General features: G+C 40.8%; 1 protein-coding gene across 6 annotated transcripts in view; it reads right to left on the bottom strand.

Annotated features, from left to right (window-relative positions):
* Window positions 1-26695, bottom strand: part of itpr2 (inositol 1,4,5-trisphosphate receptor, type 2) — a 208493-nt gene that overhangs the window by 38887 nt on the left and 142911 nt on the right. For 3 of the 6 annotated variants that reach the window (XM_034176794.1, XM_034176795.1, XM_034176796.1), the window contains 14 exons: window positions 26266-26453; window positions 26008-26188; window positions 24997-25250; window positions 24709-24909; window positions 21618-21728; window positions 21234-21329; window positions 21014-21133; window positions 14431-14565; window positions 14138-14330; window positions 13817-13942; window positions 7076-7251; window positions 6820-6984; window positions 6513-6696; window positions 1004-1090 (listed from right to left, as the gene is read on the bottom strand). In XM_034176794.1, coding sequence (XP_034032685.1) covers window positions 1004-1090; window positions 6513-6696; window positions 6820-6984; window positions 7076-7251; window positions 13817-13942; window positions 14138-14330; window positions 14431-14565; window positions 21014-21133; window positions 21234-21329; window positions 21618-21728; window positions 24709-24909; window positions 24997-25250; window positions 26008-26188; window positions 26266-26453 — 2217 coding nt within the window. The remainder of the gene's footprint in view (window positions 1-1003; window positions 1091-6512; window positions 6697-6819; window positions 6985-7075; window positions 7252-13816; window positions 13943-14137; window positions 14331-14430; window positions 14566-21013; window positions 21134-21233; window positions 21330-21617; window positions 21729-24708; window positions 24910-24996; window positions 25251-26007; window positions 26189-26265; window positions 26454-26695) is intronic. The other 3 variants (XM_034176797.1, XM_034176798.1, XM_034176800.1) reach the window with 2 other exon arrangements.

Below are 26695 nucleotides of genomic sequence, written 5' to 3'. Positions count from 1 at the left end.
GGAAATGACACCAAGCAAGGCCAGGTAAACACTTTTAAAAGGTAAATTATAAAGGTAAAACCAAAAGTAGTCAAAAACGGCTGATTATACTCTGGACTCCAAAATAGAAAAAAATGTAACCTCACTTTGCTAATTGATTTTGGTGACTGATTAACAGTAACATACTGCAATGTCAAAGAGAAATCTGATATCTCTGAAGTAAATTAAATTGATTATAAACAAACACATGACAGTTTGCATAAGTATTTACTCCCTTGAAACCCTTATTCAGTGTGCACCTTTGCAGCATCTACAGCCTTTAGTCTGGATGGACAGATCAGCCATTGGACATCTGGACACTTAAATATTTACTCGTTTGTGCTTCCAAAACCTTTTACAACTTCATAACCAGATGTCTTAACTGAATTAAGCGGGTACAGAGGATGGATGGATGGATGGATGGTGTTGCAGGTATGAAATGCAGCACTGGATGTATATTAACAAATGAAGTGAAGGTGACTACACAAAACAGTATCTTTGGTCATAAGGTCTGCAAAGAAAATGAAAATATAAATGCAAGGATCACTGTGTTTGTTTTTGCATTTTCCGTATTGTTGGAAAAATGTTGTCATTTGGGTCTCTCTCTCTTACACACACACACACACATGCACACACGAGTTGGCATGCACAGCATGACTGATAAGGAGGTGCTATGGAAAAGATCACGTGTGTGCCCCAGTAGTGCAGGTGAGCCACGGAGATGCAGGAGAACAAACAGGAGAGTGAGTCACTCGTTCCGCTTCATCAAGTTTCTTTGTGTAGATATCTGTGTGTGTTGGCGTGTTTGAAAGACAGCGTCTACGCATGTGTGAATAACCTTCCAGGAATGGACAACTGCTATAAAAGGTCACACAATCACCCAATCAGGCATTAATACTTACGTTTGCCCACTGAACAGTGCTTTTCACACTAAGCTGGGTGTTACTAAGAATAAGATCAAATAAAATATGACATAAAAACTTACCAGGAGCAGATTTAGATAGGGAAACAGGACAACTGTCTCTCGAACATGACTCAGCAACTCCTTGATTACTCACAAAATTCCCTTTTCCTAAAAATAAACCATAAACAAAGTCACACTGAGTTTATTAATGTTTCATCAGCGCTATTAAAAGCACACATTCATTCACTGGTTCATTTTCTAATACCCGGATCCGAGTCACACAGAGGCAATACAGTACACCAAGCAGCTCCTCCCACACTTCCCTATCCTCTGCCAAGTTCTGTAACTCTTCCTGGGGGATCCTGAGGCATTCCCAGTGTGTCCTGGGTCTTCCCCAGGGCCTCCTCCCAGTTGGACATGCCTGAAAGACCTCCCCAGGGAGACAACCAGGGAGCATTTTCACCAGATGCCTGATGCACTTTTACAGCTTCTGTAAAACAACAGAAGTTGCCTCAATCTGTCTATCAGTCTCATGCTGCAACTTACGCACACTCACGAACATCAACCAGAGATATTGAAACTCTTCCACGTGGGGCAATAACGCTCCCATGACCCAGAGGGGACAATCCACCCTTTTGCGAGAGAGGACCATGGTCTCAGATTTGGAGGTGCTGACCCTCATCCCAGTCGCCTCACAACTGCCAAGCGCACATTCAAGGTTACTGTCTAATGAAGCTAACATAACCACATCATCCACAAAAAGCAGAGATGCAGTTCTAAGATCACAAACTGGACAGCCTCCAGCTTCTGACTGCATCTTGAAATTCCGTTCTATGAATATCATGAACATTACTGATGACAAGGGGCAGCCCTGGCAGAGTCCAACACCCACGTGAAGGGTCTGAAGTGATGCCAGGCATGTGAACACAGCTCCTACTTTGGTCAACCACATGATACCTTGATGGACCTGGTCGTATGCCTTTTCCAAGTCCACAAAACACATGTAGACTGGTTGGTCATACTCCCAAGATCCTTCTAATATCCTTGAGAGGGTAAAGAGCTGGTGCACCGTTCCACAACCAGGACAGAACCAGCATTACTCCTCCTGAATCTTAGGTTCAACTAATGGTCTAAGTCTCCTCTCTAATACCCTGGCATAGGCTTCCCCAGGGAGGCTGAGAAGTGTAATTCCTCTATAACTGGAAGACATGCTCTGGTCCCCCTTTTTTTTTTTTTTTTTTTAAAGATGAGGATGACCACCCCAGTTTGCTAATGCAGGGGTGATCTTTCATGACTTCTATGCAACATTGTATAGATGTGCCAGCCATAATAGTCCAACAGCATCTCCGGGCAAAACTCGGCCACTCTCGGCAACTTGCCACTGAAGCTTTTTGACTACCTCAGTGATTTCTATTAGAGAGATGGCATGAAATCCACTCGAGTTTTCCATCCTTGCCTCCTTAAAGGAAGGCATGTCAGTACAGTTGAGGAGATTCTTTCCACTGCCCGACTATATCCTCACTCCAGGTTAGCAGCTCTTCACCTTTGCTGAAGACAGCTTGGGCTAAGAACTGCTTCCTTTTCATGAGTTGCCTGACAGTTAGCCAGACCCTCTTTGAGGCTGACTGAACGTCACTAAAATCAGTACGACATATATAGTCAGACATTATGTAAACCAGAGCAGCAGCTGCTAGGTGGGTGGTAAAGCGCTCCTGAAAATTCCTGCACAATATATCTGTGTATTGACAAAGCCCCAAGCAGTAGACAAGCTGTGCTGTGGTTCGATCATTTGGGCCAGCAGGGTCACAGAAAGGGCTCAGACATGTTTTGTTCAATGACAAAGTAGTTGATATGGGCTGGACTATGACATACTAATCAATAGATATAGAAGCAGAGTGGGTGGGAAAGAAGGGCTGTGATGAAGAGAAGGAGTCAGAGCCCCGAGGCAGCAGTAGAAGCAGCTAGCAGAAGCATGGACAGGGTGCTCTCCTGTTCTGATGGTGCTCTGATTGTGCCTGAGCTCAGCACACAGTTAACAGACATGCGTGAGCTCAGCTGGTTACATAACCCACCACTGCTCCGCTGTGCTCTCTTCAGCAAAACACAGGATGGCGCGGCCACCAGGTTATGCAACAGGTGCACATGTGCTAGCAGGTTGTCTTCCTGACCGTCAGAGTACTGTGCCAGAGCTCATTAACGCCCCCACACACCATTTTCAAAACGTGTCTGTGCCCGTGTATGCATGCACAGTATATGAAGATTATGCAAGGTGTAAGAAGCTATAAATGGCTTCCTTTTTCTGTCCATGTGTGCCAGATTCAATGGCTCTTGGATCAAGTTAGGAAAAACCTTATTAAATGTTTTCTGAGGAAATTGAAAGCAAAAGAACACGAAGAACACTACCACTCAGCTAATCAGCATGAGGGATGTGTGCTTTTATGGAGATTAGAAAATCAAACATGCACAAAAATGTTCAATATGATTGAGACAAGAAATGATTTACACAAAAATGCCAATCATAGTGCTTTACTCTATTTTATTTACTGGAATTATTTTTGGTGGAAGTAATAAACAAGACTTGCAATGGATTAATATGAAGCAAAAAAAAAAAAACCTGTTAAAATTATTTAAATAACTTACATCTTAAAACGTATATTAAAGCTAGAAAATTTGTGTGCGTGCCACTTTAAATGGAAAGGATCTGCTGTTTGCCACACCCCTTTCCAAACAGAGGAACAGCAGAAATAATGCAACAGTGAACAGTTTTTTTCTAATGGGTATGTCTCCCAGCAAGCAGTAGTTTAAACATGGAATTCAGTAATATATCTTCCAAACGTCTACAACTTTAAGGTCTAAATATTGTTTTATTGTTGTTGTCCAAGTTGTGATGATAAACAATTATCACACACTTTGGTTCTTTATGCATCTCTTGTTTAATGATTGATTACCAGTGATCTTGAAGAAAGCCTGAGGGCTGAAATTGCATTAAAATGAAAGGCATCAAAGGGCCGATACATACCATACACACCACAATATAAATGTCCAAGTCAATATACATATGTCTAACTGGGTTTTTGACTTAATCATATGACTTCTGTGTGACTTCATTATGAAGTCATTCATACCAATCAATCACACATATTGTGTTGATCAATATGTGTGATCAACACAATAACAAGTGCACAATAACAATAACACAAAAACTATCAATTCAGCTCATTCATCTGGGCTTCTTGGTTGTTGAGATATCCCAAAAAAGGTGTTCTTTTGGACTATGTTTTCCTTGATCTTTAACCAAACCACTCCAAAATTTTATAACCTCCAGTAATTTGTCCAAGTAACAGTCCCACCACGTGTGAAGGAAATCCATGCAGCCATTAATGAGATATTGCATCCACAGACATACGTACACACATATGCGCTCATAAAAACAGTACCCTGCTATTGCTGCTTTGCTTGTGTGCAGAGTAAAAAGTGATGCATAAAGAGCCAAAGTGTGTGATACTTGTTTATTTTCAATTTTACATCCAGTGATCAGCACCTTGGCGTACGCAACATTCTTGGTATATATTGTTTTTCCCTTGAATTTATCATAACGTGGGCACAATTAGTATCTCATGCACATGTAATAGCATTTAGAGTGCTCAGCATTGTATAAAGTGCTATATATTTGTGTAGGGCCACCAATACGTTTATGTTCATGGACAACTTTGACAGCAGTTTTACTTTGCAATGGTTTAACCCAGGACCTTAACAGAGAGGTATTGCCACAATTATTTCTTCCAAAAGAGATCTGTGTAAACACCAGGCAGGTCAGATCATGTGCAACTGCATCCACTAGACTGCAGAACTGCCATGTGTCCTGGACAGCAACCACCCAGGCAGACAAGTAGTCTATCTCTCCTCTCATAAGGAGCCATCTATCTGCTGCAACCAGATGAAACATGGAAGTGCCCTGGGCCGGACCCGGCGCCACGAGGGGGCGTTTGGGGGCGACGCCCCCCTCACGTCATCAACCTCGCCCCCTCAGATGTGAGAGTTATCAAAAATAAGAATAAAAAAGAAAAAGAAATACTGGAAAATATAGCGCCTCGCAGTTTCGCAGATTTTTTTAGTCCAATTTTGCATGCTTTTTTTTTTTTTTTTTAACAGCGCATTGTGCTCTGCGTCCTCATCAAGCAGGCTGGTGTTCTGTCGAGATGACGGGACACCTGTCACGGCACCGCGAAGGGAGAGTACGCGCATTGCGTTCTGCATGTCTGTTTATAAGAATCTTTTCACCCAGAAGAAAAAAAGAGCACCAACAACTACCCATAACTGTGTTCTTCACTCGGAAAAAGACACCTGCAGCGAGGCCTTCAGCGGAGTGGCGCCAGGACGAAGAGGCGCGATCAGAGGAACTGTGAAATACTGGTCAGTCACTATTAATAATTTCTTATGTGTCCAACCTCGTAAGTTGATTGTTAAAATTAAATTCGTTAGTTCTAAAAGCCATCATAATTATTTATAGGAAAACGTTCTATTTTTATTTCTCAAACAAATGTTTGGGCCTGAAAACAGGTTGGTCTTATTTTTCTACTAAGGTTTGAACTTTGAGAGTGTTTACACACGAGAGAAAAGTGAGAAAATGTTAATGCCTGTTTGAGAAAGGTGTATAAAGTGTCTGGTGAGGGGTTTTACAGCCTTAAAATGTCTATAATAATTGTAAAAAATAACGCTGTCTACTTCGCGGATTTCGCCTATTGTGGGCTATTTTTAGAACATAACTCCCGCGATAAACGAGGGACCACTGTATATCTACATGAAAGGTTTATCTTTGACCCGTTTTATCTTTGACCCAATTGCGCTGTGTTTGCGCTTGTGATGGAGGGCTACTGTCTCGTGTCGTTTCTCAGATCAGTTGTTGGTTTGGTTTTGTGGTATGCAGGAGATCACTTGACTGAGGGTGTATATGTTCAAATAATAATTTAAAAAATACTGTCATCACTCTTTACTCTTAGTCAGTCTCTTACAACGGTGTAGCCTAAATACACGAGCTTTCTAGGAGCGCACCCAATTCATTACGCATGCTCAGAGGCACGTCCCCTCCGGTGCGCAGTTTTTTTGGGGGGGGCGCGACCCCGCCCCCTGTGATAAACTCATCGCCCCCTTAATTTTTTTTTTTCTGGCGCCGGGCCTGCCCTGGGCCTTTCCTCCTTGCTGAGGTGCTCAACAGTGAGGCACCCGCAAGCTGGATCATGTCCAGAGAAGCATACCACATGACCAAAACGCCATGGCTAATATTCCATCACAATGCAAGTGGTACTTTCTCTGACTTTTGCCAAGTAACCAATCATCTGACACAAAGTCATTCCAGCATTATCCAAGGATCATCTGAAAAGACTTCACAGAGTGCAACAACAGCACAGAATAAAGACGAGCCAGTTTTCAAACTAAACCTGCAGTCTGTGGCTTAGAGATGTGCATTATTCATCATTAATCTCTTTAAAAACACAGAACATAAGGGAGACACACCAAGTTAATTTGCACAATGTACACAGCCCCATGAAAGAATCACTACAAGTCTTCTAGCATTTTAAAGAGGTCTGACCTGGAGCACGAAGGCGTTCGACATCCATACGAAAGTCGTCCTTGAGGAAAAGGAAGCCAATGATGGAGAAGAAGTAGACAAGAAAGATAGCCAGCACAGCTGTCAGAATGATGGAGCGGCCATTCCTCGTCACGCTCTTAATCACGTTGAGCAGCGTCTCCTCTCGGATCACCAAGTCAAACAGCTGTGAGCCGATAATCATCAGTGAGTCTTCAGCAAATTGATCCATTCAGAACAATTCCTACACAATCAGTATGTTTGTCTCTGAAGAGCTGGTGTGCTCAAGCAATCATGAGACACTTCTTACCAAAAAGCTGTAGAAGAATTCATGTACGAAGAGGCCCAGCACACAGATGATAGCATAACTCAAATGGTAAATAAACAGCATGTCCATAATAACAGCTTTGTAGCCACGGGTGAAGGTTCCTTGATTGCCCACAAAACTCACAATAAAGATGATCTTGTTGAACAACTGGAAGAGAATAAGATGTTAAAAATCATAATACATAAGGATGTGAGTGCTGCTACATCCCTCAGTAACATTTAAATTGTATATTACTTACATTAATGGTACCCAACAGCACCAGTGCTGGTCCTAGGCCCATCGTGTAGATCGCACGTAGAATGAGGGAGATCAGGAAGAAAAGGATGTCCCACGGTTTAGGTAAGACAGGAAGCAAGACAGTGAACACCCCCAATGCCACCCACAAGAAAATATTCCAAAATGAGGATAAGGTGCCTGGACAGAAGCATAAAGCATCAATCAGCAGCTCTGAAATGTTGTGATTTAAGACCGTAATCAAGCAGTTCAGGGTAACACTTTAAACATAAGTGTGGAGGTACTATCCACTCAAACACTCAAAGGAACTGTCTTTCTTCAGTTGTAACTCTGAGCAGAGGCTTCAATTTTCCCACTTCCCCAATAACTGCTGTGTTCTGAAGATTTATTAACAAAATTAGATTTTGGAAAGGACTTTTTACCACTTAAGTTATCAGGGGCCTATTCTCCACATGTGGATCACCATGTTAGCTGGATTAAACTGTTGATTTGAGGTTATCTCAGATTCCTCGGGTCTTAGAAAAAGTTGCTGGACTGGCTGTCACAGCAACATATCTGTAAAGACAAACCTATTTGGGATCAGGTTCTTTCATTGAAAATAGAATTAGATGACAAATTCGAACGACATCATTTCAGGAAATCTGCCCAAATACTGGCTACTCCATTCTTGCAGTAGACACTTATAACTGAGGGTAGCACAGTGGTTTAGTGGTTAGCACTGTTGTCACACAGAGAGAAGGTCATGGGTTTGCTTCTGACCTAGTCCTTTTTGTGGAGTTTTGTATGTTCTCCCCGTGTTTGCGAGGGTTCTCTCCTGGTTGTGCGGCTTCCTCCCACTTCCAAAGACATGCAGCTTAGGTGAATTCATGACAACAAATTGACTGTAGGTGTGAGTGAGAGCGTGAATGTGTTTGTCTGTCTATATGTATTGGCCCTGTGACGGACTGGCAGTCCAATGAATGTTGGGATATGCTTGCAGCACCCCTGTGATGCTTAACTGGAATGAGTGGGGTCAGAAAATGGAAAAGGCATGGATGTTATAACTGACCAATTAATTTGAATATTTCTGTATTTTACTTCGACGTGTTCTCAGGTGGTTGGTGCTCTGGTATTTCCTCTGAATAATAAAGAATAAATGATACGACTGTATAAATGATAAGAACATTAACACAGTGGTCAACTGTGACGACAATCAGCACAAATCTGAGACCATGGTTCTCTGTTGGAAAAGGGTGGATTGTCCCTTCTGGGTCAGGGGAGAGTTATTGCCCAAGTGTAGTTGTTTAAGTATCTTGTTCACGAGTGGGGGTAAGTTGGAGCGCAAAATTAATAGATGGATCGGGGCAGTGTTTGATGTTCTATGGATGCTGTATGGGACCATCGTGGTGAAGAAGAATCTGAGCCAGGGGGCAAGGATATCAATTTACCAGTCAATTTACGCTCCTATCCTCACCTATCATAACAAACTTTGGGTAATGACTGAAAGAATATGCTTGCAGATACAAGAGATGGAAATGAGATTCTTCCATCGGGTATCTGGGTTTAGACTCCTGGGCAGGGTGAGAAGCTCAACTATCTGTGAGGGACTCAGAGAAGAGCCGTTGCTTCTTTGCATTGAATAGAGCCAGATGAGGTGGTTTGGGCATCTGGTCAGGCTACTCCCTGGTTGTCTCCCTAAGGTGGTCTTCAGGGCATGTCCAACCAGGAGAAGGCCCCGGGTAAGACCCAGAACATGCTGGCTGGAGGGATTATAATTCCCAGATAGCCTGGAAACAGCTCAGGATCCCCGGGGAAGAGTAACAGGACATACCAAGAAGAGGGAAGCATGCAATGATCTGCTTAGTTTGACGTCAACACAACCCAGATCCAGATAAGTGGCAGAAAATGAATGTATGGATAAATGAATAAATGAATTTGGTCATCCCTTCTTTCTCATTTTTTCAGCTTTTACAGTATTTGTTTACTGTGAATCATCTCTGTAAATTCCTCATAGTCCTCTAACAGGTTTTGCTCCATTGAGATGAAAATTTTCACCCTCCCCTGATCATAGTTTACAGGCTTACTGAGACATAAGGGTGTATGCTGAACACACAAGATAACTTTGGATTTGACACACAGCGGCTCTTCAAAACAACTGACAAAGAATTTCAGTGACTGGATATGTGACTTCTGTTTAACATGAACTGAATGTGAAAGTAAATAAATGAGAGGAAAAAAGGGAAATGCATTTTAAGACATTTATGCAAATATATCCACAATATTAAATCAATGGAGTTGGTAATTCAGATAAAAATCAATGGTTCTTTTTCATATCTTGAATTTACATGCATTTAGAGATTACATTCATTGAAGGACACTAGTTTATATTCGACTTTCCGGACCTTTAACATAAGTCATAACCATCATTACAGAATCATAGCTGGTTCTGACTACCAAAAAGATTATAGCTACTAACAAATCAAAGTCTGCCTGATCGATGGGTTTCCACTAGCACTCCCATTAGGGCAAGCTATAATTCCACAGATGGAAAGATATCACAACTGTCTCAAAACCATTAAAAGAACAGTAGATAATATAAACAAAGGCTTTAAGCCAGATGGAAACTGTCCATCTATCTCACGTTTAACTTCAACTATTATTATAGAGAGGGAGCTGCCATCTTGTCCGCGAATATAGATAGGACTCTGCAGGGAGGGTAATACTTGGAGTATACAGCAGGTTGCAGAATATGGGATGAATGTGGGTGTGGGATTCACTAGTTTAGCGGGGAATTTAGTGCGGACAATCCAAGGTGCTGAAAGTGTTTTTTTTGGGGGGGGAGGGAGATTTATCAGATTGAGACTGTGGCCTGCTCCTGTAGACGTGTTCGTAGAATTTACAGGGGGATATGTTTTTCAAATTTAGCACCTATTACTACATTGGATGACATTGGAGTCGAGGATGGCCTGCTGGTTGTTCCTGCTGTATTAAATATTTCATGTCTGATGCCTGCGATCCGTGTGGAGTGTGTCAGGCCTAAACCTATTTTTAGGTATCTTAGAAATGTTATTTTGGAACCACCCATAAACCAAAATAGTCCAAGTGTCAACTCTGCCGAGGTCCTTAGTTTGGGTCTTATAAATGTTAGATCATTGTCTTCAAAATCTATGTTAATCAATGATTTAATTGTGGATCACCATTTGGATATGATTGGTCTGTGTGAAACCTGGCTTAAACCTACAGTTGTTCTTCCCCTGAATGAAGCGTGCCCACCGGCATACACATTTAGTCATGTTTCCCGTGGTATGAAGCAGGGCGGGGGTATTGCCTTTATTTATAAGTCTAGGTTTACGTTAGTAACTGTTGGGGGTCACAGGTATGGATCGTTTGAGCATCTGATTCTCCGCTGTGCCCATGATGTTACATATTGTTTGGGGCAGAAGTATGGACATCAGTCGTGTTATTTTGTCATTGTTTATAGGCCCCCTGGCCCATATTCTGAATTCCTGGATGAATTTGGTGAGTTTATTTCTAACTTGTCAACTAATGCTGATAATATCTTGATTATGGGTGATTTTAACATTCATATGAATCGGCCCTCTGATCCCCTCTGTAAATCATTTATGGAGATTGTAGATGCATTGGGATTTCAGCAGTGTATTCAGGGCTCGACACATATTAGTGGTAATACCCTGGGTTTGGTTTTGGTACGTGGTATTGCTGTCATGAATATTGGTATACTGCCCCCTGCATCGGTGGCCTCTGACCATTCACTTATTAAGGTTACTCTTACATTACCACGTTTAGTGGAGCAACAACCTGGTCTATTACTGTGGCGACGTATTAAACCATCAACTAGGACTGAATTTGAAGCCAGACTGCCTGGTCTTTTAGCTTCAACTTTGCAGAATGCTCAATCAGTGGACAGTCTGGTGGATGGTTTGAATTCGGTACTCAAAACTACACTTGATGAGATTGCACCTCCTTTTTTAAGGCATTACAGAATTTGATACTATTTCACTAGACGTGCTAGCAAAACTCGTGACGTCTACAAAAAGCACAACCTGCCTACTTGATCCTATACCAACAAAATTGTTTAAGGACCTGTGGCCCATCTTGGGCCGACTGTGCTGAAAATTATTAATCTCTCATTAAGCTCTGGTTCTGTGCCTGGGTGTTTTAAATCTGCAGTGATTAAACCATTGCTTAAGAAATCTGGTCTTGACCCTGGTGTATTGAGTAATTACAGGCCAATATCAAATCTGTCATTCTGTTCTAAAATTCTGGAAAAAGTGGTCTCACGGCAGCTTGTAGACCATCTTACTGAGAATGATCTTTTTGAGCCACTTCAGTCTGCTTTCAGAAAACATCACTCCACAGAGACAGCGCTTACCAGAGTGGTGAATGATTTTCTGTGTGCAATGGATTCAGATTTTAGTGCTCTTGGATCTTAGTGCTGCGTTTGATACTGTGGATCATCGTGTTTTACTTGATAGGCTGGAAAATTACTTTGGGATTACTGGAAGTGTTCTTGCTTGGCTGACGTCATACTTGTCCAGTCGTTCTTATTGTGTTGTGTATAATAATACTACTTCTGGCCTTGGTAAAATGAAATTTGGGGTTCCACAGGGGTCTGTGTTAGGCCCCTTGCTGTTCTCACTTTACGTATATAGTGGCCCTTGGGCATATTCTGCGGCATTACGGGATTGCCTTTCATTGTTATGCTGATGATACTCAATTGTACATGCCGGTAACTGCTGGTAATCTTGCCCATATAAAAGCCTTGGAAGATTGCCTTATATCTGTGAGAAGCTGACTGTCTAGTAATTTCCTACTCTTGAATTCTGATAAGACTGAAATGATGGTTCTTGGTCCAGCCAGACATCTGCATCATTTTGACCAGTTGGTGCTTAATTTTGGTTTGTGTGTTGTGCATCATAAGGACAAAGTGAGGAATCTTGGAGTACTTTTCGATCCTACATTGTCTTTTGGCCCCCACATTAGAGACATTACGAGGACTGCCTTCTTTCATCTGCGAAATGTGGCGAGGATTCGTCCCATCCTGTCTATGGCTGATGCTGAGACTTTGATACATGCGTTTATTTCTTCCAGACTGGATTATTGTAATGCCTTATTTTCTGGCCTGCCGCAGTCTAGCATTCGAGGACTTCAGTTGGTACAGAATGCTGCTGCCAGACTTTTGACACAAAGTAGAAAGACTGACCACATTACTCCCATTCTGGCATCTCTTCAATGGCTACCGGTTTCTGCCAGATGGGATTTTAAAGTTTTATTGTTGGTTTATAAAATTGTTCATGGACTGGCACCTTCCTACCTGGCGGACTTGTTTAAGTCCTACGTACCTGTGAGGCCCTTGCGTTCATAGGGCGCAGGGCTTCTGTGTGTTCCGAGGACGAACAAGAAGTCTGTAGGGTATAGAGCCTTCTCCTACCATGGTCCGACTCTTTGGAACAATCTACCTGCTGTTATTCGGCAGTCTGACACGGTGGAGACTTTTAAATCAAGACTGAAGACCCACTTTTTTACACTGTCTTATCATTAATTTAATCTTTGTGTTTGCTTTGTAATTTCTTTTTATTCTACTGTGTTTTATCTTTTTATTGTGCTTTTCTTGCTTTTAATTTAAATTTTAGATTAATTTGTGTTGTGAATTGTGTGAAGCGCCTTGGGGCGACATTGTCGTGAGTTGGCACTATATAAATTAATAAATTGAAATTGAAATTGAAATTTTTTTCTTTGAGAACATACATTTCCATATAAAAATAATAACTTGGAGTTCAGACTTAATTTTCATTTAAATAAAACAAATATATTATATATGAGTGATTTATTTATTATTATTTATTTATTTATTTATTACATCTAATTGGAGCACTTGTTCTGCTCATATGGACATGATTATTATTCAAAGAAATTATACCAAATTCTATTAATTTAAATGAGATTTACATTTATATTTTTATAACTACAGTACATTGAATTATGAAAGCATTAGACCAAGACGACATCCGTGAAATTTGCAGACAGCCAAATACCTTCAATGCGCATATGTCACTCCCAAAACTAATTCATACATTTACCCATCACATGGCAAAGCCATTTAAGATGGTAGGTAATTTATCCTGAGGAACAGGCAGCTCCAACCTAAGATCAAAGTTTTGAAGAAGTTACCAGATTACCAGATGTGGAGCTTCCCACCATTTATATTACACATTGTTACAGTGACATGGCAGGTTTACCCTACTGACACACCATATTAAAGAAAACACGCATAACACTGGCATCTGCTTTGCTGCCACTGTTAGCAGTTAGTGTTTGCATACACTGTAATGCTAACCGCAGATAATGAGTATTGGTTGGCCAGAAAACCTGTGGATAGTGCTAACTGTTACGGACATAACTAGGGTAATTAGCATGACCACATACAGTATGCCAACATTAACTGCTAACACATCAGCACATAAAGTACGTGGTTAGCGTTTTCTTAAATACAACCTGAGTGTCGTCAAATGTGCGAAGTCAACATAATGTCCAGTATAAATATCAAAAGATTCCACATCCATGAATCTGATAACACCAGGAAAATTTTAATCTCTAGTCTTAACTAGCATTAATAGTACCTGTATGGTTGGCACAATCCTGACTAGTTTCACCCCACCCCTCCATGCTCAGATCTGTCCTTCAACAAGCCTTCAGTCTGAAATGACATGTAGCAAAATTTGAAACAGAAAACAGAGATTCTCACCTTCATCTCCATCATCACCAAAAGGATAGAATACAGCTACAGCGATGTTGAGCAGGCAGGCCAGGTAAAAGGAGATACTCCCCCACAGGGAGATGTGGCGTGAGAACCAGAACAGAGCCTTATTTTCTGCAGCAACACAACAGGATTCATTAGAACAGAGGACATGTTGGTTCACACACGCTGCAGGCATTCAGGGTCTTTTTTCTGGGAACAATCTCAATGAGACGCACTTCAGAATAATCATTCTTTACCATCCTGCAGGCTGCTTCTGATGGTACAATCATTACTTTCCAGCAGCAGATTCAAAATTTAGGGACTTACTGCGAATTTTCTTCTGCCACCTCATCTCGTTGTAGAGGTTGTCAAACTGCTGGAAGAAGTCGTTAACCTTGCTGCCCTGGTCGTCCCTCTCTGTGGTGGTGAACACACGCATCTTGGACTCCTCTGTGAGGTACTCACAGATGTTCGGGACTGGAAACACAATCTGCTCCATTGTGCGGTCATCACGCACAATCTGGTACAAAGATAGAGGAAAAATGCCATTACAAGTTAAAATTGGTGCAATGAGTGTGGAAAGACGGAGGGTAAGATAATGACATCATGACGAAGCCTACCTCTATTTGAGCAGTATGTTTGGCGTAGTACTGTAGAGCATCATCCCGCTCACTGTCAGGGTCCATCCCTGCACCCTGCCCTAACCCCGCTCCTGGCCTCAGGCTCTGCTGCAGGACTTTACTGTGTCTGGCAAGCTAGAACCCAAAAAGAAAACACCTTTCTACATATTGCAACATTAAACTAAATATTTGTTTCAGCTCAATATCAGAATACAGCTCGTAATTTTCCTCAACACCAAATGCAGACATCATACTGATCATTGCTGATGAACGTTTGTCTGTTTGTTTCCCTACCCCACCCAGGTCCTTTGGCTGATTTCCACCAAACTTTATATATAAGTCACTGTTAACTCCAAAATTGCTCTTAAAGGTTTTTTTTTTTTTTTTGGACAAATTCAAGGTCATTGGTGTCAGAGGTCAAAAATCTGACTTTCACTCGAATATCCACCAAACATGGCACACATATCTGGGTGGGTTCTGGAATTGCCTAGGTGGGATCAAATGAGGTCAATTACCGGGGGTCAGGCTCAGTGAGGTCAAAGGTCAAAACCCAAGATTTTCACTCTGATTTGCACTTAACTTGACATGCGTATGGACATGGAATTCCCCAGGCACGGTCAAATTTGGCTCAGATCAATCATTGGGGCCAAGATCATGTCCGTTTCTGTTTCTTGGTCTGCTCCTCTTAGGTCCTTGTGCTGATTTCTTCAAAAAGTGGTATGTCAATGAAGGCTGACCCTAAAATTTCCCTTAATCAATTTGGCCAAAAGTCAAGGAATTTGATTTTCAACCCGATTTGAATCAAATGTGGTACACACTTAGTTGAATTTGAAAATAGTCCTGGCAAGGTGAGCCAGAGCTCTTCATGCCCATGGGCACCATTACTTAGTTATTTTAAATTCAGACATTTCAGACATCCTTCTGAGAGTTAAAAGAAAAAAGGTAATTTGAAGTATACATTTTCAAATAGGTATCTGGCAGCTTAAAATGTGAATGTGTGCTATCATTGTGCAGTGTGGGGGTTTATGAGTATTTGTGTTTCACTTTCTGGCATTGCAAAACAGCAGCGGAACAGTCATGAAGCTTTGTTTCTATGTCATGATGAAACTAGTCTGTTTGGGTGGACAGAAATACCCTGACACTTGGCTCTAACTAAACAGAAGTAAAAATCTGCTAAACTCAGCCTGCTGAAACAAAAAGCAGAGAAAGACAGCTGCAGAAAAATGAGATGTACACAGAAATGCAGAATAACCCACAAAACAACCACTTTTTCAGTGGCACAGCACAGTTGGTACCGTGGAGGAGGCGAAACACCTTCATTTAGTCATACAATGAATTCTATCTGCTTGGGTGAACACCTACAGCCTACCTGTCTGCAGAGCAAATCTCACATTAAGTTTGGAAATGTGGCAGACTGGTTCCTTGTCTAAGCAGAAATTGGCTGATATATAGCACACAGGACATAAACAAATATGAGCTTGCATTTTCACGAGCATTATACAAATTCAATCCTGCAGAGATTAATTTTAACATTCATCCAGTTTGTTGAATCCAAAAAAACTGAACTTCACTGACATGAGTCATTCCAACCCACTTTGGTTAATTTAGATTCTTGTATAAAATGACAGCTTTACAATTAGATATTGTACTGAAAAGCTATTATTTTGTCACCAATAATGCTGGTGTCAAACAGACTATGTGTGATGCAATACACTAAAATCGCAATATGATGCGCATATACTGTACAAGTTTCCTGCTGCATTTCCATGACAAAATTCTCACTTCTGCATTTGTCAAATTTTTTTTGCCATAGAGTGAACACAAGGTGCACCTGGAGAGCAATAACGGCCACAATAATATTTTCATTAACTAACAGAGAAGAGCAGTTACACTTTTAGCTTTTACTAGGATGTTCCCCGTGGGGATCCATGGGCTCTAGATCGGGTAGTGTTTATAAAATAGGTAGCTGACATTTTTCAAGGGTGGTAAATTATGCAAAGTTTTTATAATGAGTTGGAATGGCGTGCGAGTCCAGAATGTTTTTAGAACCTAAGACCTCAACAGTTTTTAGAAAAATAACTCAATCCTTTTATTTCCTGTTAATTACATAATTTTTAATGTTAATTAAATTAATGTTAATTAAGTTATTAATGTATTTACAAATTGCTAAGGTTACTGTAATCATATACACATTATTATTATTATATTTTTACTTAATTTTGCCATTTGATTTTTAAATTGACTCATTTTAATATATTTACAATTATATTACATACTTACATTCAGTGGTGGGCACAGATAACCACAGATATAATAATAAAAATTAACTTCGATAACAGATAATCAGATCAAGATAAAACGATAAACCACCCAAAAATGTATCGGAAGTTACAGATAACCGATAACCGCTAAATTCCAGTATTGTCTCTGGTACATTTGCAACTACTAATAAACTGAATTTGAGTTTTAACACCACGATCACTTCTGGTAGCATCAAAAGCAACAACAGACCCAAACAATGAGCCCACACTTCTGTCTGAACATATTGCCCCCTGCTGGAAGCTCTTGTTTACTATATGGCTTCCAGCACAGACGCAAGCTGAGCGTAACCACAAAATGCAGCTCTCTACCAATCATAACGCTCCAGTCAGGCGGAGGTCTTGGAAAATAAAGCCATGCTGACTTATGGTTTTGATTTATAAATAACATTAATACCAATAGAATAACTCCATTAATGTCAATTCTGTCATTTGTACAAAGTTAAAATATAACATATATCTTTTACTGTTGAATAATGCATTAATTCTGAGGTTTTGTAACAAACACAGACAGATTGCAAAGGATTCTCGGTAAAATGTGCCTCTGCTAAACACTGATTGGTTGAGTCATTCATTATGTAAACCAACACGTTAAGGTGACGTGTCGTGTGTTGGCACTTACAGATAAATGTCCTTTTGTAAAATATTCCATTTTTTTATTTGTAAAAAAAAAAGTGTCATCGCAAAATGTTTTGCATGTGGAGAGAATTTTATGATGTTTTAGCTTATCTTTATGACCTATTTCTCACACAATATTGTCATGTGCTCATGAATTTGATGATGTTTTATGATGTTGTGCGCACGTTTTATTATATTGTAAAACGTGCACTCAATATTGTCTTGACACATAAATGTTGGCTATTCGCCCTATTGACATTTCAAATCCCGCAAAACCTCGGAGAGGTCGCCACGCTGCGAGATCTCAGTAGCATTGAGACGCTCTGATCACACTGCACTTTAACTGCACACAGACAACACCATTAACATCGCAACATAAAACTATTTTTATATTGTGCCTAAAACTCTCATGAATATATTCTCTGGGTTTTTAGACGTTATTGTATTCATTTTATGTAAACATGCGAGAATCACAGGCTGTCTCTCCGTTATTTTCAATGGGAGCTGCTGTGAGCTACAATCGCTTCCTGATCATGTCGTTCTGGAGGAAAGTGAAGTTTGCTGTTTAACGTCTTATTGTTCTTTACAACATTGTTTGTCCTCTGTTCGAGACTAATATATATAATATGTCTGAAATTCAGTTTGCGTTTATTAAATTCCATGCAGATTAAACATAACAGACACGGATTATTTGTTACAATTGTTTTAGCAAGTTTTCAGGGTATCATGCATGCAGTCTCTTATTAACGTGACGAAAAGCATAAAAAAAAATACATTTTTGTAGTATAATATTAATTTACAGCTGTCATCGTGTTGATTCTCTATATGTTGCTGACTGCAGCGACTCTCTGGCCAGTAGATGGCAGTAGAGACCTTGAAAACTTGCCAAAACAAAATTCCAGACAATCCATGTCTGCTACATTTAAGATGTGTGGACTTTAATAAACGCAGACACAATAACAACATCTATAAACCCAGAGAATATATTCATGAGAGTTTTAGGCACTAGAGTTTAATGCTGTTGTCCGTAGAGCCTGATCAGAGTGTTTCAAATCCATTTCTCATGTCATGAACCAACTATTACCCTATCCTACCCATAATACACTGCTGGGCACAGCATATATCCACACTAAAACCTTAAAAATGAGCGCATTACTTTAAAACTAAAACATACACTCAACAAAAATATAAATGCAACACTTTTGGTTTTGCTCCCATTTTGTATGAGATGAACTCAAAGATCTAAAACTTTTTCCACATACACAATATCATAATTTCCCTCAAATATTGTTCACAAACCAGTCTAAATCTGTGATAGTGAGCACTTCTCCTTTGCTGAGATAATCCATCCCACCTCACAGGTGTGCCATACCAAGATGCTGATTAGACACCATGATTAGTGCACAGGTGTGCCTTAGACTGTCCACAATAAAAGGCCACTCTGAAAGGTGCAGTTTGGTTTTATTGGGGGGGATACCAGTCAGTATCTGGTGTGACCACCATTTGCCTCATGCAGTGCAACACATCTCCTTCGCATAGAGTTGATCAGGTTGTCAACTATGGCCTGTGGAATGTTGGTCCACTCCTCTTCATAGGCTGTGCGAAGTTGCTGGATATTGGCAGGAACTGGTACACGCTGTCATATACGCCGGTCCAGAGCATCCCAAACATGCTCAATGGGTGACGTGTCCGGTGAGTATGCCAGCCATGCAAAAACTGGGACATTTTCAGCTTCCAAGAATTGTGTACAGATCCTTGCAACATGGGGCCGTGCATTATCCTGCTGCAACATGAGGTGATGTTCTTGGATGTATGGCACAACAATGGGCCTCAGGATCTCGTCACGGTATCTCTGTGCATTCAAAATGCCATCAATAAAATGCACCTGTGTTCTTCGTCCATAACAGACGCCTGCCTTTATCATAACCCCACCGCCACCATGGGCCACTCGATCCACAACATTGATATCAGAAAACCGCTCACCCACACGACGCCACACACGCTGTCTGCCATCTGCCCTGGACAGTGTGAACCGGGATTCATCCGTGAAGAGAACACCTCTCCAACGTGCCAAACACCAGCGAATGTGAGCATTTGCCCACTCAAGTCGGTTACGATGACGAACTGGAGTCAGGTCGAGACCCCGATGAGGACGACAAGCATGCATGAGCTTCCCTGAGACGGTTTCTGACAGTTTGTGCAGAAATTCTTTGGTTATGCAAACCGATTGTTTCAGCAGCTGTCCGAGTGATCAGTCTAAAAATTATCGGACAAAAAATTTATCGCAAGATAATTAGTCCGATAATGGTTTTTAAAGTTATCTAAAAAGATAATCCGATAATGAAAACATTATCTTCGATAATTATCGGTTATCGGATTATCGGAACTGTGCCCACCACTGCTTACATCGAACTTACTAAATAAAATCACGCACACACGCTTGTAATATATAGATGATCTACCACCCCCTGCAGGAATGGTGTGTGAGTCAATTATCAACGTCCACTGTTCAGTGTTGTTAGCTAATATCTGTAGTTTCTCCAAAAATATTAGTCCCATCAACTTTCTATTTTGGCGGCGTTCATCCTTCACTCAAAATACATAAGCACACCAAACAGCAAATGTCAGTTCTCCCCATATTTGTCCATGATCGAAGTTACATGCATGCACACGCACACATGGACAGCTTTCTGTCTTTTCAGCATTCTGCTGCAAGCAGGTGCTTTTAATTTTACACACCTACAAAGAGATGTGGCAGAAGACATAAAACACACTACACTTTTCACTCATGGTAACGCAACATGACAATAACTAAACTGACTAAACCAATTGAACTACAAAAACACTATCAATCAATAACACTATCAATAATATTTAAAACCCCCAAACCCCAAAATCCCATGGTGCATTGCATCACAACATCCATTGTTCACTTTTGGTAGCTAATGTTGCTAATTTCTCCAAAAATATTAGTCATATCACCTGTCTGTTTTCACAGCGTTCATCCTTGACGCAAAACACAAACGCATACATAAACAGAGGCTACTTGGCTATTATAACATGGATTCCCATTAATATTTTGTGACATCATATAGGTGAAACGACTAAAGAGTGAAATTAAAGGAAAACTTGTTTTACAACAATGAAAAAACTGAGGCAAAATTCTGAGGTGGATAATGGTAATCAACAAAATGAAGCTCAATTCTTTCCTGATTGCCACAATGATGAGCAATCAGATGTTCTCAACCAATGGCATCTAACCAAAAATAAAAATAAAATGGGTAACTTAGAAGCCATGCTTCTATGAACTTCTAGATCTGAGTAAATTTTTAGTACAAAAATGACTGTTCCTTTAAAAAGAAACAACTATAGTTAAATGATATTACTGAGCATTACTTTACACAATTTCCTTAGTTGTATGACAGAGTGTCAGATGCCTTTATGCCTGGCTATTAAACTAGTCAGCCCGCATGGTAAACTAACTTCAGTCAAATAGTTTAAATTTCTTAAACATTATAATACTGCCCATGTAAAAAGAGTACCCACTGAAGAAATGAAATACACATTTGGAAATTTTCTATCTTGATACACAAAAGGCACGTATTTGATATGACCATATCATAAGACAGTATGGGGAATGTCAATACCTGATGAGCCAGGATGTAAATGTTATGCCCAACATCTTTGGGTGTAATCTGGTCTCCAACACTTTCCGCATCTTCCTCCATCTCCACACCCTGAGCGTAAGCTTCCTTCATCACATCCACCTGGAGCACAAAGGTTCAGAAGGTTCCCCACTCTTTATAGCCCATTCAAAGTATATTTTATATGCTGCCTATCCATGTATCAATTCACATTCACACTGACCAGTTCAGTGGGTCTCATCTTGTAAAGAATCTTCTCTGCATTCTCGCTGTCGTGTCGACTCTCCATAATAGCCAACAGGAGCTTGGAGGCGTTGTTCTACAACACAGAGTTTGACCATTGAGCTTAGTGTGACTGGCTATTTGCAATTCTGGAGTTACTGCAATGGATGTTTAATCTGAAGATTAATAGCATTTGATTGATGGAAAACACTAAATTCAGTATACAAATGAAGAACAATAACATCAAACACTCCAATTCCTTTTATAAATGTTGAAAGAATACATTCAACAATACTTTATTATCTTAAACACATCTTTAAGCAGATTCTATGAATTGTTGTGTGCAATGGCTTTGTGTCAAAGCAGGCAGCAAGGCACTCGTTACCTTTAGTTCAAGCACCAGATCCAGACGATGCTTCCCCAAGGGGTTGATGGAGTTGACAATCAGCGCTATAATAATGTCAATGCCATTCGACTCATGCTTGGCAATACAAGTCTGGAAATGTAAAGTACACTCTGCAGTTGGTTGAAGCACATTAAACAACAAATTTGAGTGCAACAACAGTACCGGGCAGAAGATGTGAAGCAGTTCTCTTTTATGGTATATCGATGAGAAATCTAGGTCGCCAAAAGGAGGCACACTTAACTACCTGGAAGGCTTCCATCAACAGTGTCTTCGATACACCATAAAGATTAGTTAAAGTGCCCTGACACGAGCATGTTTTTGATTCACGCAACAGCACGACCTGTGTCATGAAGATCCCAGCTGCTGTGTTCACAGCTGGATGCCGCTTTGTTCTACCGGCTGCCACGCGCTCTGCGCTGGACGCTGCATATATAAAATAATTACTTTGTGGCGGATTAATCATTTTTTCTGCAAATTGGCCATTGAAAACGGCTCTGATCACTTCCTGAATCACAGAGGAGGCTGCAGCCAGAGCCGTTCGCGCGTGCATAACAAACTGCAGAAAGCATTTTGAGCTGTCTGAAAAGGTAATTATTTGATTTGTTTACATTGTCATGGCTTGATAAAACAGCTGCTTGTTTTTTCCTTTTTGTGTGCAGCTGTTAAAGTATTTATTTTTATGTTTACAACAGATTTAAGTTCTTGTTATAATCCTTCAGACGAGCTGCACTCTGATGCGATCCGGTGACGTCACCACTCGCTCTATTCACTTCTTGTTTACGCCACTTGACAAGCTGCATGCCGCGTTGGAGATTAGATCGCGCCACATAGCACGTCATTTGTGCATGAAAGATTTTTTTGAACATTTCAGAATTCTCTGTGTGCAATAGCATGCACCGGCATCCCTCTGGCACCCTGTCTGCACCCGTTAAAGATGAGTTGACTCTTCAGCACGACACAGGTCGTGCTGTTGCGTGAATCAAAAACATGCTCGTGTCAGAGCAGCTTTAGAAAAACAAATCTCAAGGTCTTTGATGAAGCCGTGTCCACTAGCATTGAAGTGCTAATTCAATTTCAATTTTTTTCATTTATATATAGTGCCAAATCACAACAAAGCTGCCTCGAGGTGCTTCACACAAGTAAGGTCTAACCTTACCAACCCCTAGAGCAAGCACACCGGTGACAGTGGTAAGGAAAAACTCCCTCTGATGATTCGAGGAAGAAACCTCAAGCAGACCAGATGCAAAGGGGTGACCCCCTGCTTGGGTCATGCTACTGACACGATTGACAATACAAATATACAGGAAAGTTTGGGAGTCCATGCTGGTGTCCAGGATGGGAGGCCTGCAGAAGAAGACACCCATTCCAACTTCTGGATGGAGCTGTACTTCAAACAGAAAAAAAACAATCAGGTGGCAGAAAGACAACAAATAAGGTATAATTTGTCAGCATTAAGCAATGGGAAAAACATAAGAAATACTAAGGTGATACTAATCAACAAGAAACATCTTTGATGAGCAGAAAACATTCGCTGAATGGACAACAGTTGACTTCTGAAAAAAGGTCTTTTATGCTGAGCTCAAGGAAGGAAAAATTATCAAAAAGAGGACAGAAGACACATGATAAGGGCACACCAACAAAGCCACAATGAAAACAATCATTCTCGATTGTAAGGGGCAGTCAAGAGAGTGACCTGAATCACATTCATGCATTTCTTTGATCTGTCCCTATTTCTACATGGGATTGAAACAGTACATGCTCCATTTCATATTATTAAACAATTATTTTAATATGACATGGCTCCACCCCACAATTTAATTGCAAATAGTTCAAGCTGGACATGGCCCTTTAGCAAAGTTTTATGAAAACTGAATAATTCATTTTTGACAAATACTGCTTTAAAACAAACAAACAAGTCCACAGTAATAATTTAAATCAAGAATACTGTTAAATATAAATCTGTAGCTATGGGCAACAGTATTAAAAAAATGACAATGTTAATGTGTGTATATACTGTAAATAGAGGAAAATGACATTTAAACTATGTTATGATGACAACATTTTCAAACTTCAAATTTTGTACTGACAATGACCGACTACAGAGACGAGGTAAATCGACTGACAGCATGGTGTTCAGCTAACAACCTGCCGCTGAACACCACAAAAACAAAAGAAATAATCCTGGACTTCAGGAAGAACAGGGCTGACCCAGCCCCGCTCTACATCCAAGGGGACGGTGTGGAAAGGGTCAGCTCCATCAGGTTCCTGGGTGTGCAGCTCTCTGTCAGCCTCTCCTGGACTGCCAACACCACAGTAGTGATGAAGAAAGCCCAGCAGTGACTCCACTTCCTGAGGGTGCTCAGGAGAAACAATCTGGAGGAGAAGCTGCTGGTGTTGTTCTACAGAGCCACCATCGAGGGCATCCTGACGTACTGCATCACAGTGTGGTACGGGGGTGCACAGCAGCAGACAGGAGAGCGCTACAGAGGGTGATCAAAACGGCCCAGGGGATCACTGGTTGCTCTCTGCCCAGCCTGGAAGACACTGCCAGCTCTTGCTACCTCAGCAGAGCTGCCAGCATCTGCAAAAACACATCCCACCCCAGCAACCACCTGTTTGACCTACTACCCTCCAGCTGACGGTATAGGTCAATCAAAACTAGGACAAACAGACTCAGGGACAGCTTTCTCCCCAGAGCAATCACTGCTCTGAACAAAAACAAATCACTCTAATCCGCACCTTCAAGTTTCTTGTGCAATATCTGTAAACTATGTGCAATATTCCTGTGCAATATGATTCCACAGTTGTATATATTTCACATTTTACATTACTTAGTCCACATTTCATTTTATTTTACCTTATGTTTATATTAGTTGTACATATACTCTGAATAATTTACTGTTAAATTTCAATATCTTTTATTTGGCTAAAAATTACTCGCTCCATGGAAAGCACCTTTTTGGAGTTGCACTCAAAGTAGTAACTCTAGTTGTAATGCAAATTACAATGACAATAAAGGTGATTCTGATTCTAAAAAAAAAAAACAAAGAATCCCTCATCTTCCCCCTACCTGATTTTCATGACAGGGTCCCTGGCAGTATTCTGTGATGGTTTCCAGAGTTTGCCGAACCAAATCCACATTGCTCTCATTTATATAAAGGCCCAGCAACCCAAGGCCACCAGTCGTGCTTCCACAGATACAATCCAGGAACTGGAGAGTCTCACACACCAGGTTGTAGTTAGTTTTATTGTTTTGATTGCGTAGAAAGTTCTGGAAGTAAAATATCACAAATTAATAAAAGGATTATACAAAAAAAGTGCAACTGTAATGCCGAATGACAAACAGGCAGTTAGTTACCTGGAGGTGTAAATTGTGGTTCTCACAGAGCAGCTGCAGGTATCGCAGAATTGGTTTCATGATGGTGATTGCTGGGCTCATTTGAGTGTCTTCTATTGGCTCTTCAGCCCCAGTTCCCTCACTGCCCTGGCCGAGACCTTCAAAATCAGGATCCAGCTCCTTTCTGAAGGCAGAGAAAGCCTTGGAAGTCACTGAAGAGGCTTCCTTCAGCTGCCCTCGCATCTCCTCCCTCATGTAAAGCCCGGACTCTTTCCCTACAGTGTGGGGTGAAGGCAGAAATAAAATAGTAGACCAAAATATGATTACTGGGGGGAAAAACAGTCAACAGTGGGTAGAAAATTTGTCTTTTATGAAAGATGGAAATGAAACTGTGTACCAATAAAATTTTGGAAAATGGTTTTCAAGTTATTTTCAAGTTAAGAGCTATTTAAAAAAGAAAATCAGATCTAGACCCCTACTGATTGGGCAGATACTGAGTGAGGATCCGGAGCATGAAAGCAGTTGGTCGTGATACAATGGCCTTTTGATAGGCTTGTGACGTTGGGCGTCACGCGGCCTGTGACATGTGACTCCAGACACTGAGAACAACAGTCTGAACAGAGGTCAGAAGAGCAACAGAGATCTTTGTGGCTTATACTATTGTCAAAACTCAAGGCCAAACCAAACATTAGTCCCACACATACTGATAAATCTGGACGAATAATGCATTCATACGCAAGTCTGGTCTGTGACTTCAACATTTTACACACACATTTCTGGCCGGTTTAATGCTCAACTATGCTCACTTTTAAATGCTCGATCTGTGTTCCTCTGACATTTATTTACTCATTTGTTTCACTTAAAGTAAGTCTTGTTTATATTCCATTTGTTTTGATATAGAGGATTGTCCTGGTCCAGACACTAGTGGTGACAAATGTTTTCCTGCCACACTCAGGGCTGCAGCAAAGTAGCAATGGCGTGTGTTGGTTATAATTTAAAACTGGAAAGATGTAAGCATGCGGTCCACTGCACCTTTCTTGAACCTGAAGCTGCTGATGTCACCATCATCATCTCTTTTCCTGCAGCTGAGCTCAAACATATTGACAGAGACAGTGGCTCGAATCTCTTGTTGTGCCAAACGCATGCGGTCATAGAAAACTTTAAAAAACTTCTCTGACTTCTTCTGCTTGTATAGTTGTTGGTAGAAGGAATTCTAGGGGGTAAAAAGAGGAACAATCAGTGTAATGTTGTTGGCTTCCACTGAACAATGTGGACGGAAATGTCACCCACCTGTATCTGTGTGTTTCCCCCCTGGAGAAGTGCAATGCCCAGCTGGATGCTCTCCTCAAACACCCGATCATTCTTGGTGTTGAAGATTAGGTCAATCACCAGTTCTGATGCCCCAACGTTGTCCAGCAAACACTGGATCTCCACCATACTGCTACCAGGCTTGTCAGAGTCTAGAACAGGAGAACTTCCTGCAAAGATTGCAGGAAGTTCTTGATTGCAAAGCACTTCATACTCTGTATTGTTCATTGGTTGCTCCCTACTTGGCTTACTGTGCTGACGTTTGGGGCAATAATTATAAAACTACATTGCAATCATTATTCATTCTTCAAAAAAGAGCATTAAGAACGATTCACAATGTAGGTTATTGAGATCACACCAATTCATTGTTTATTAAATCTAAAATATTAAAACTTTACAATATGACATGTTT

This window comes from Thalassophryne amazonica, chromosome 8 (assembly GCF_902500255.1).
Source record: "Thalassophryne amazonica chromosome 8, fThaAma1.1, whole genome shotgun sequence".
Lineage (NCBI taxonomy): Eukaryota > Metazoa > Chordata > Actinopteri > Batrachoidiformes > Batrachoididae > Thalassophryne > Thalassophryne amazonica.
This window is presented reverse-complemented; position numbering and strand designations above follow the sequence as displayed.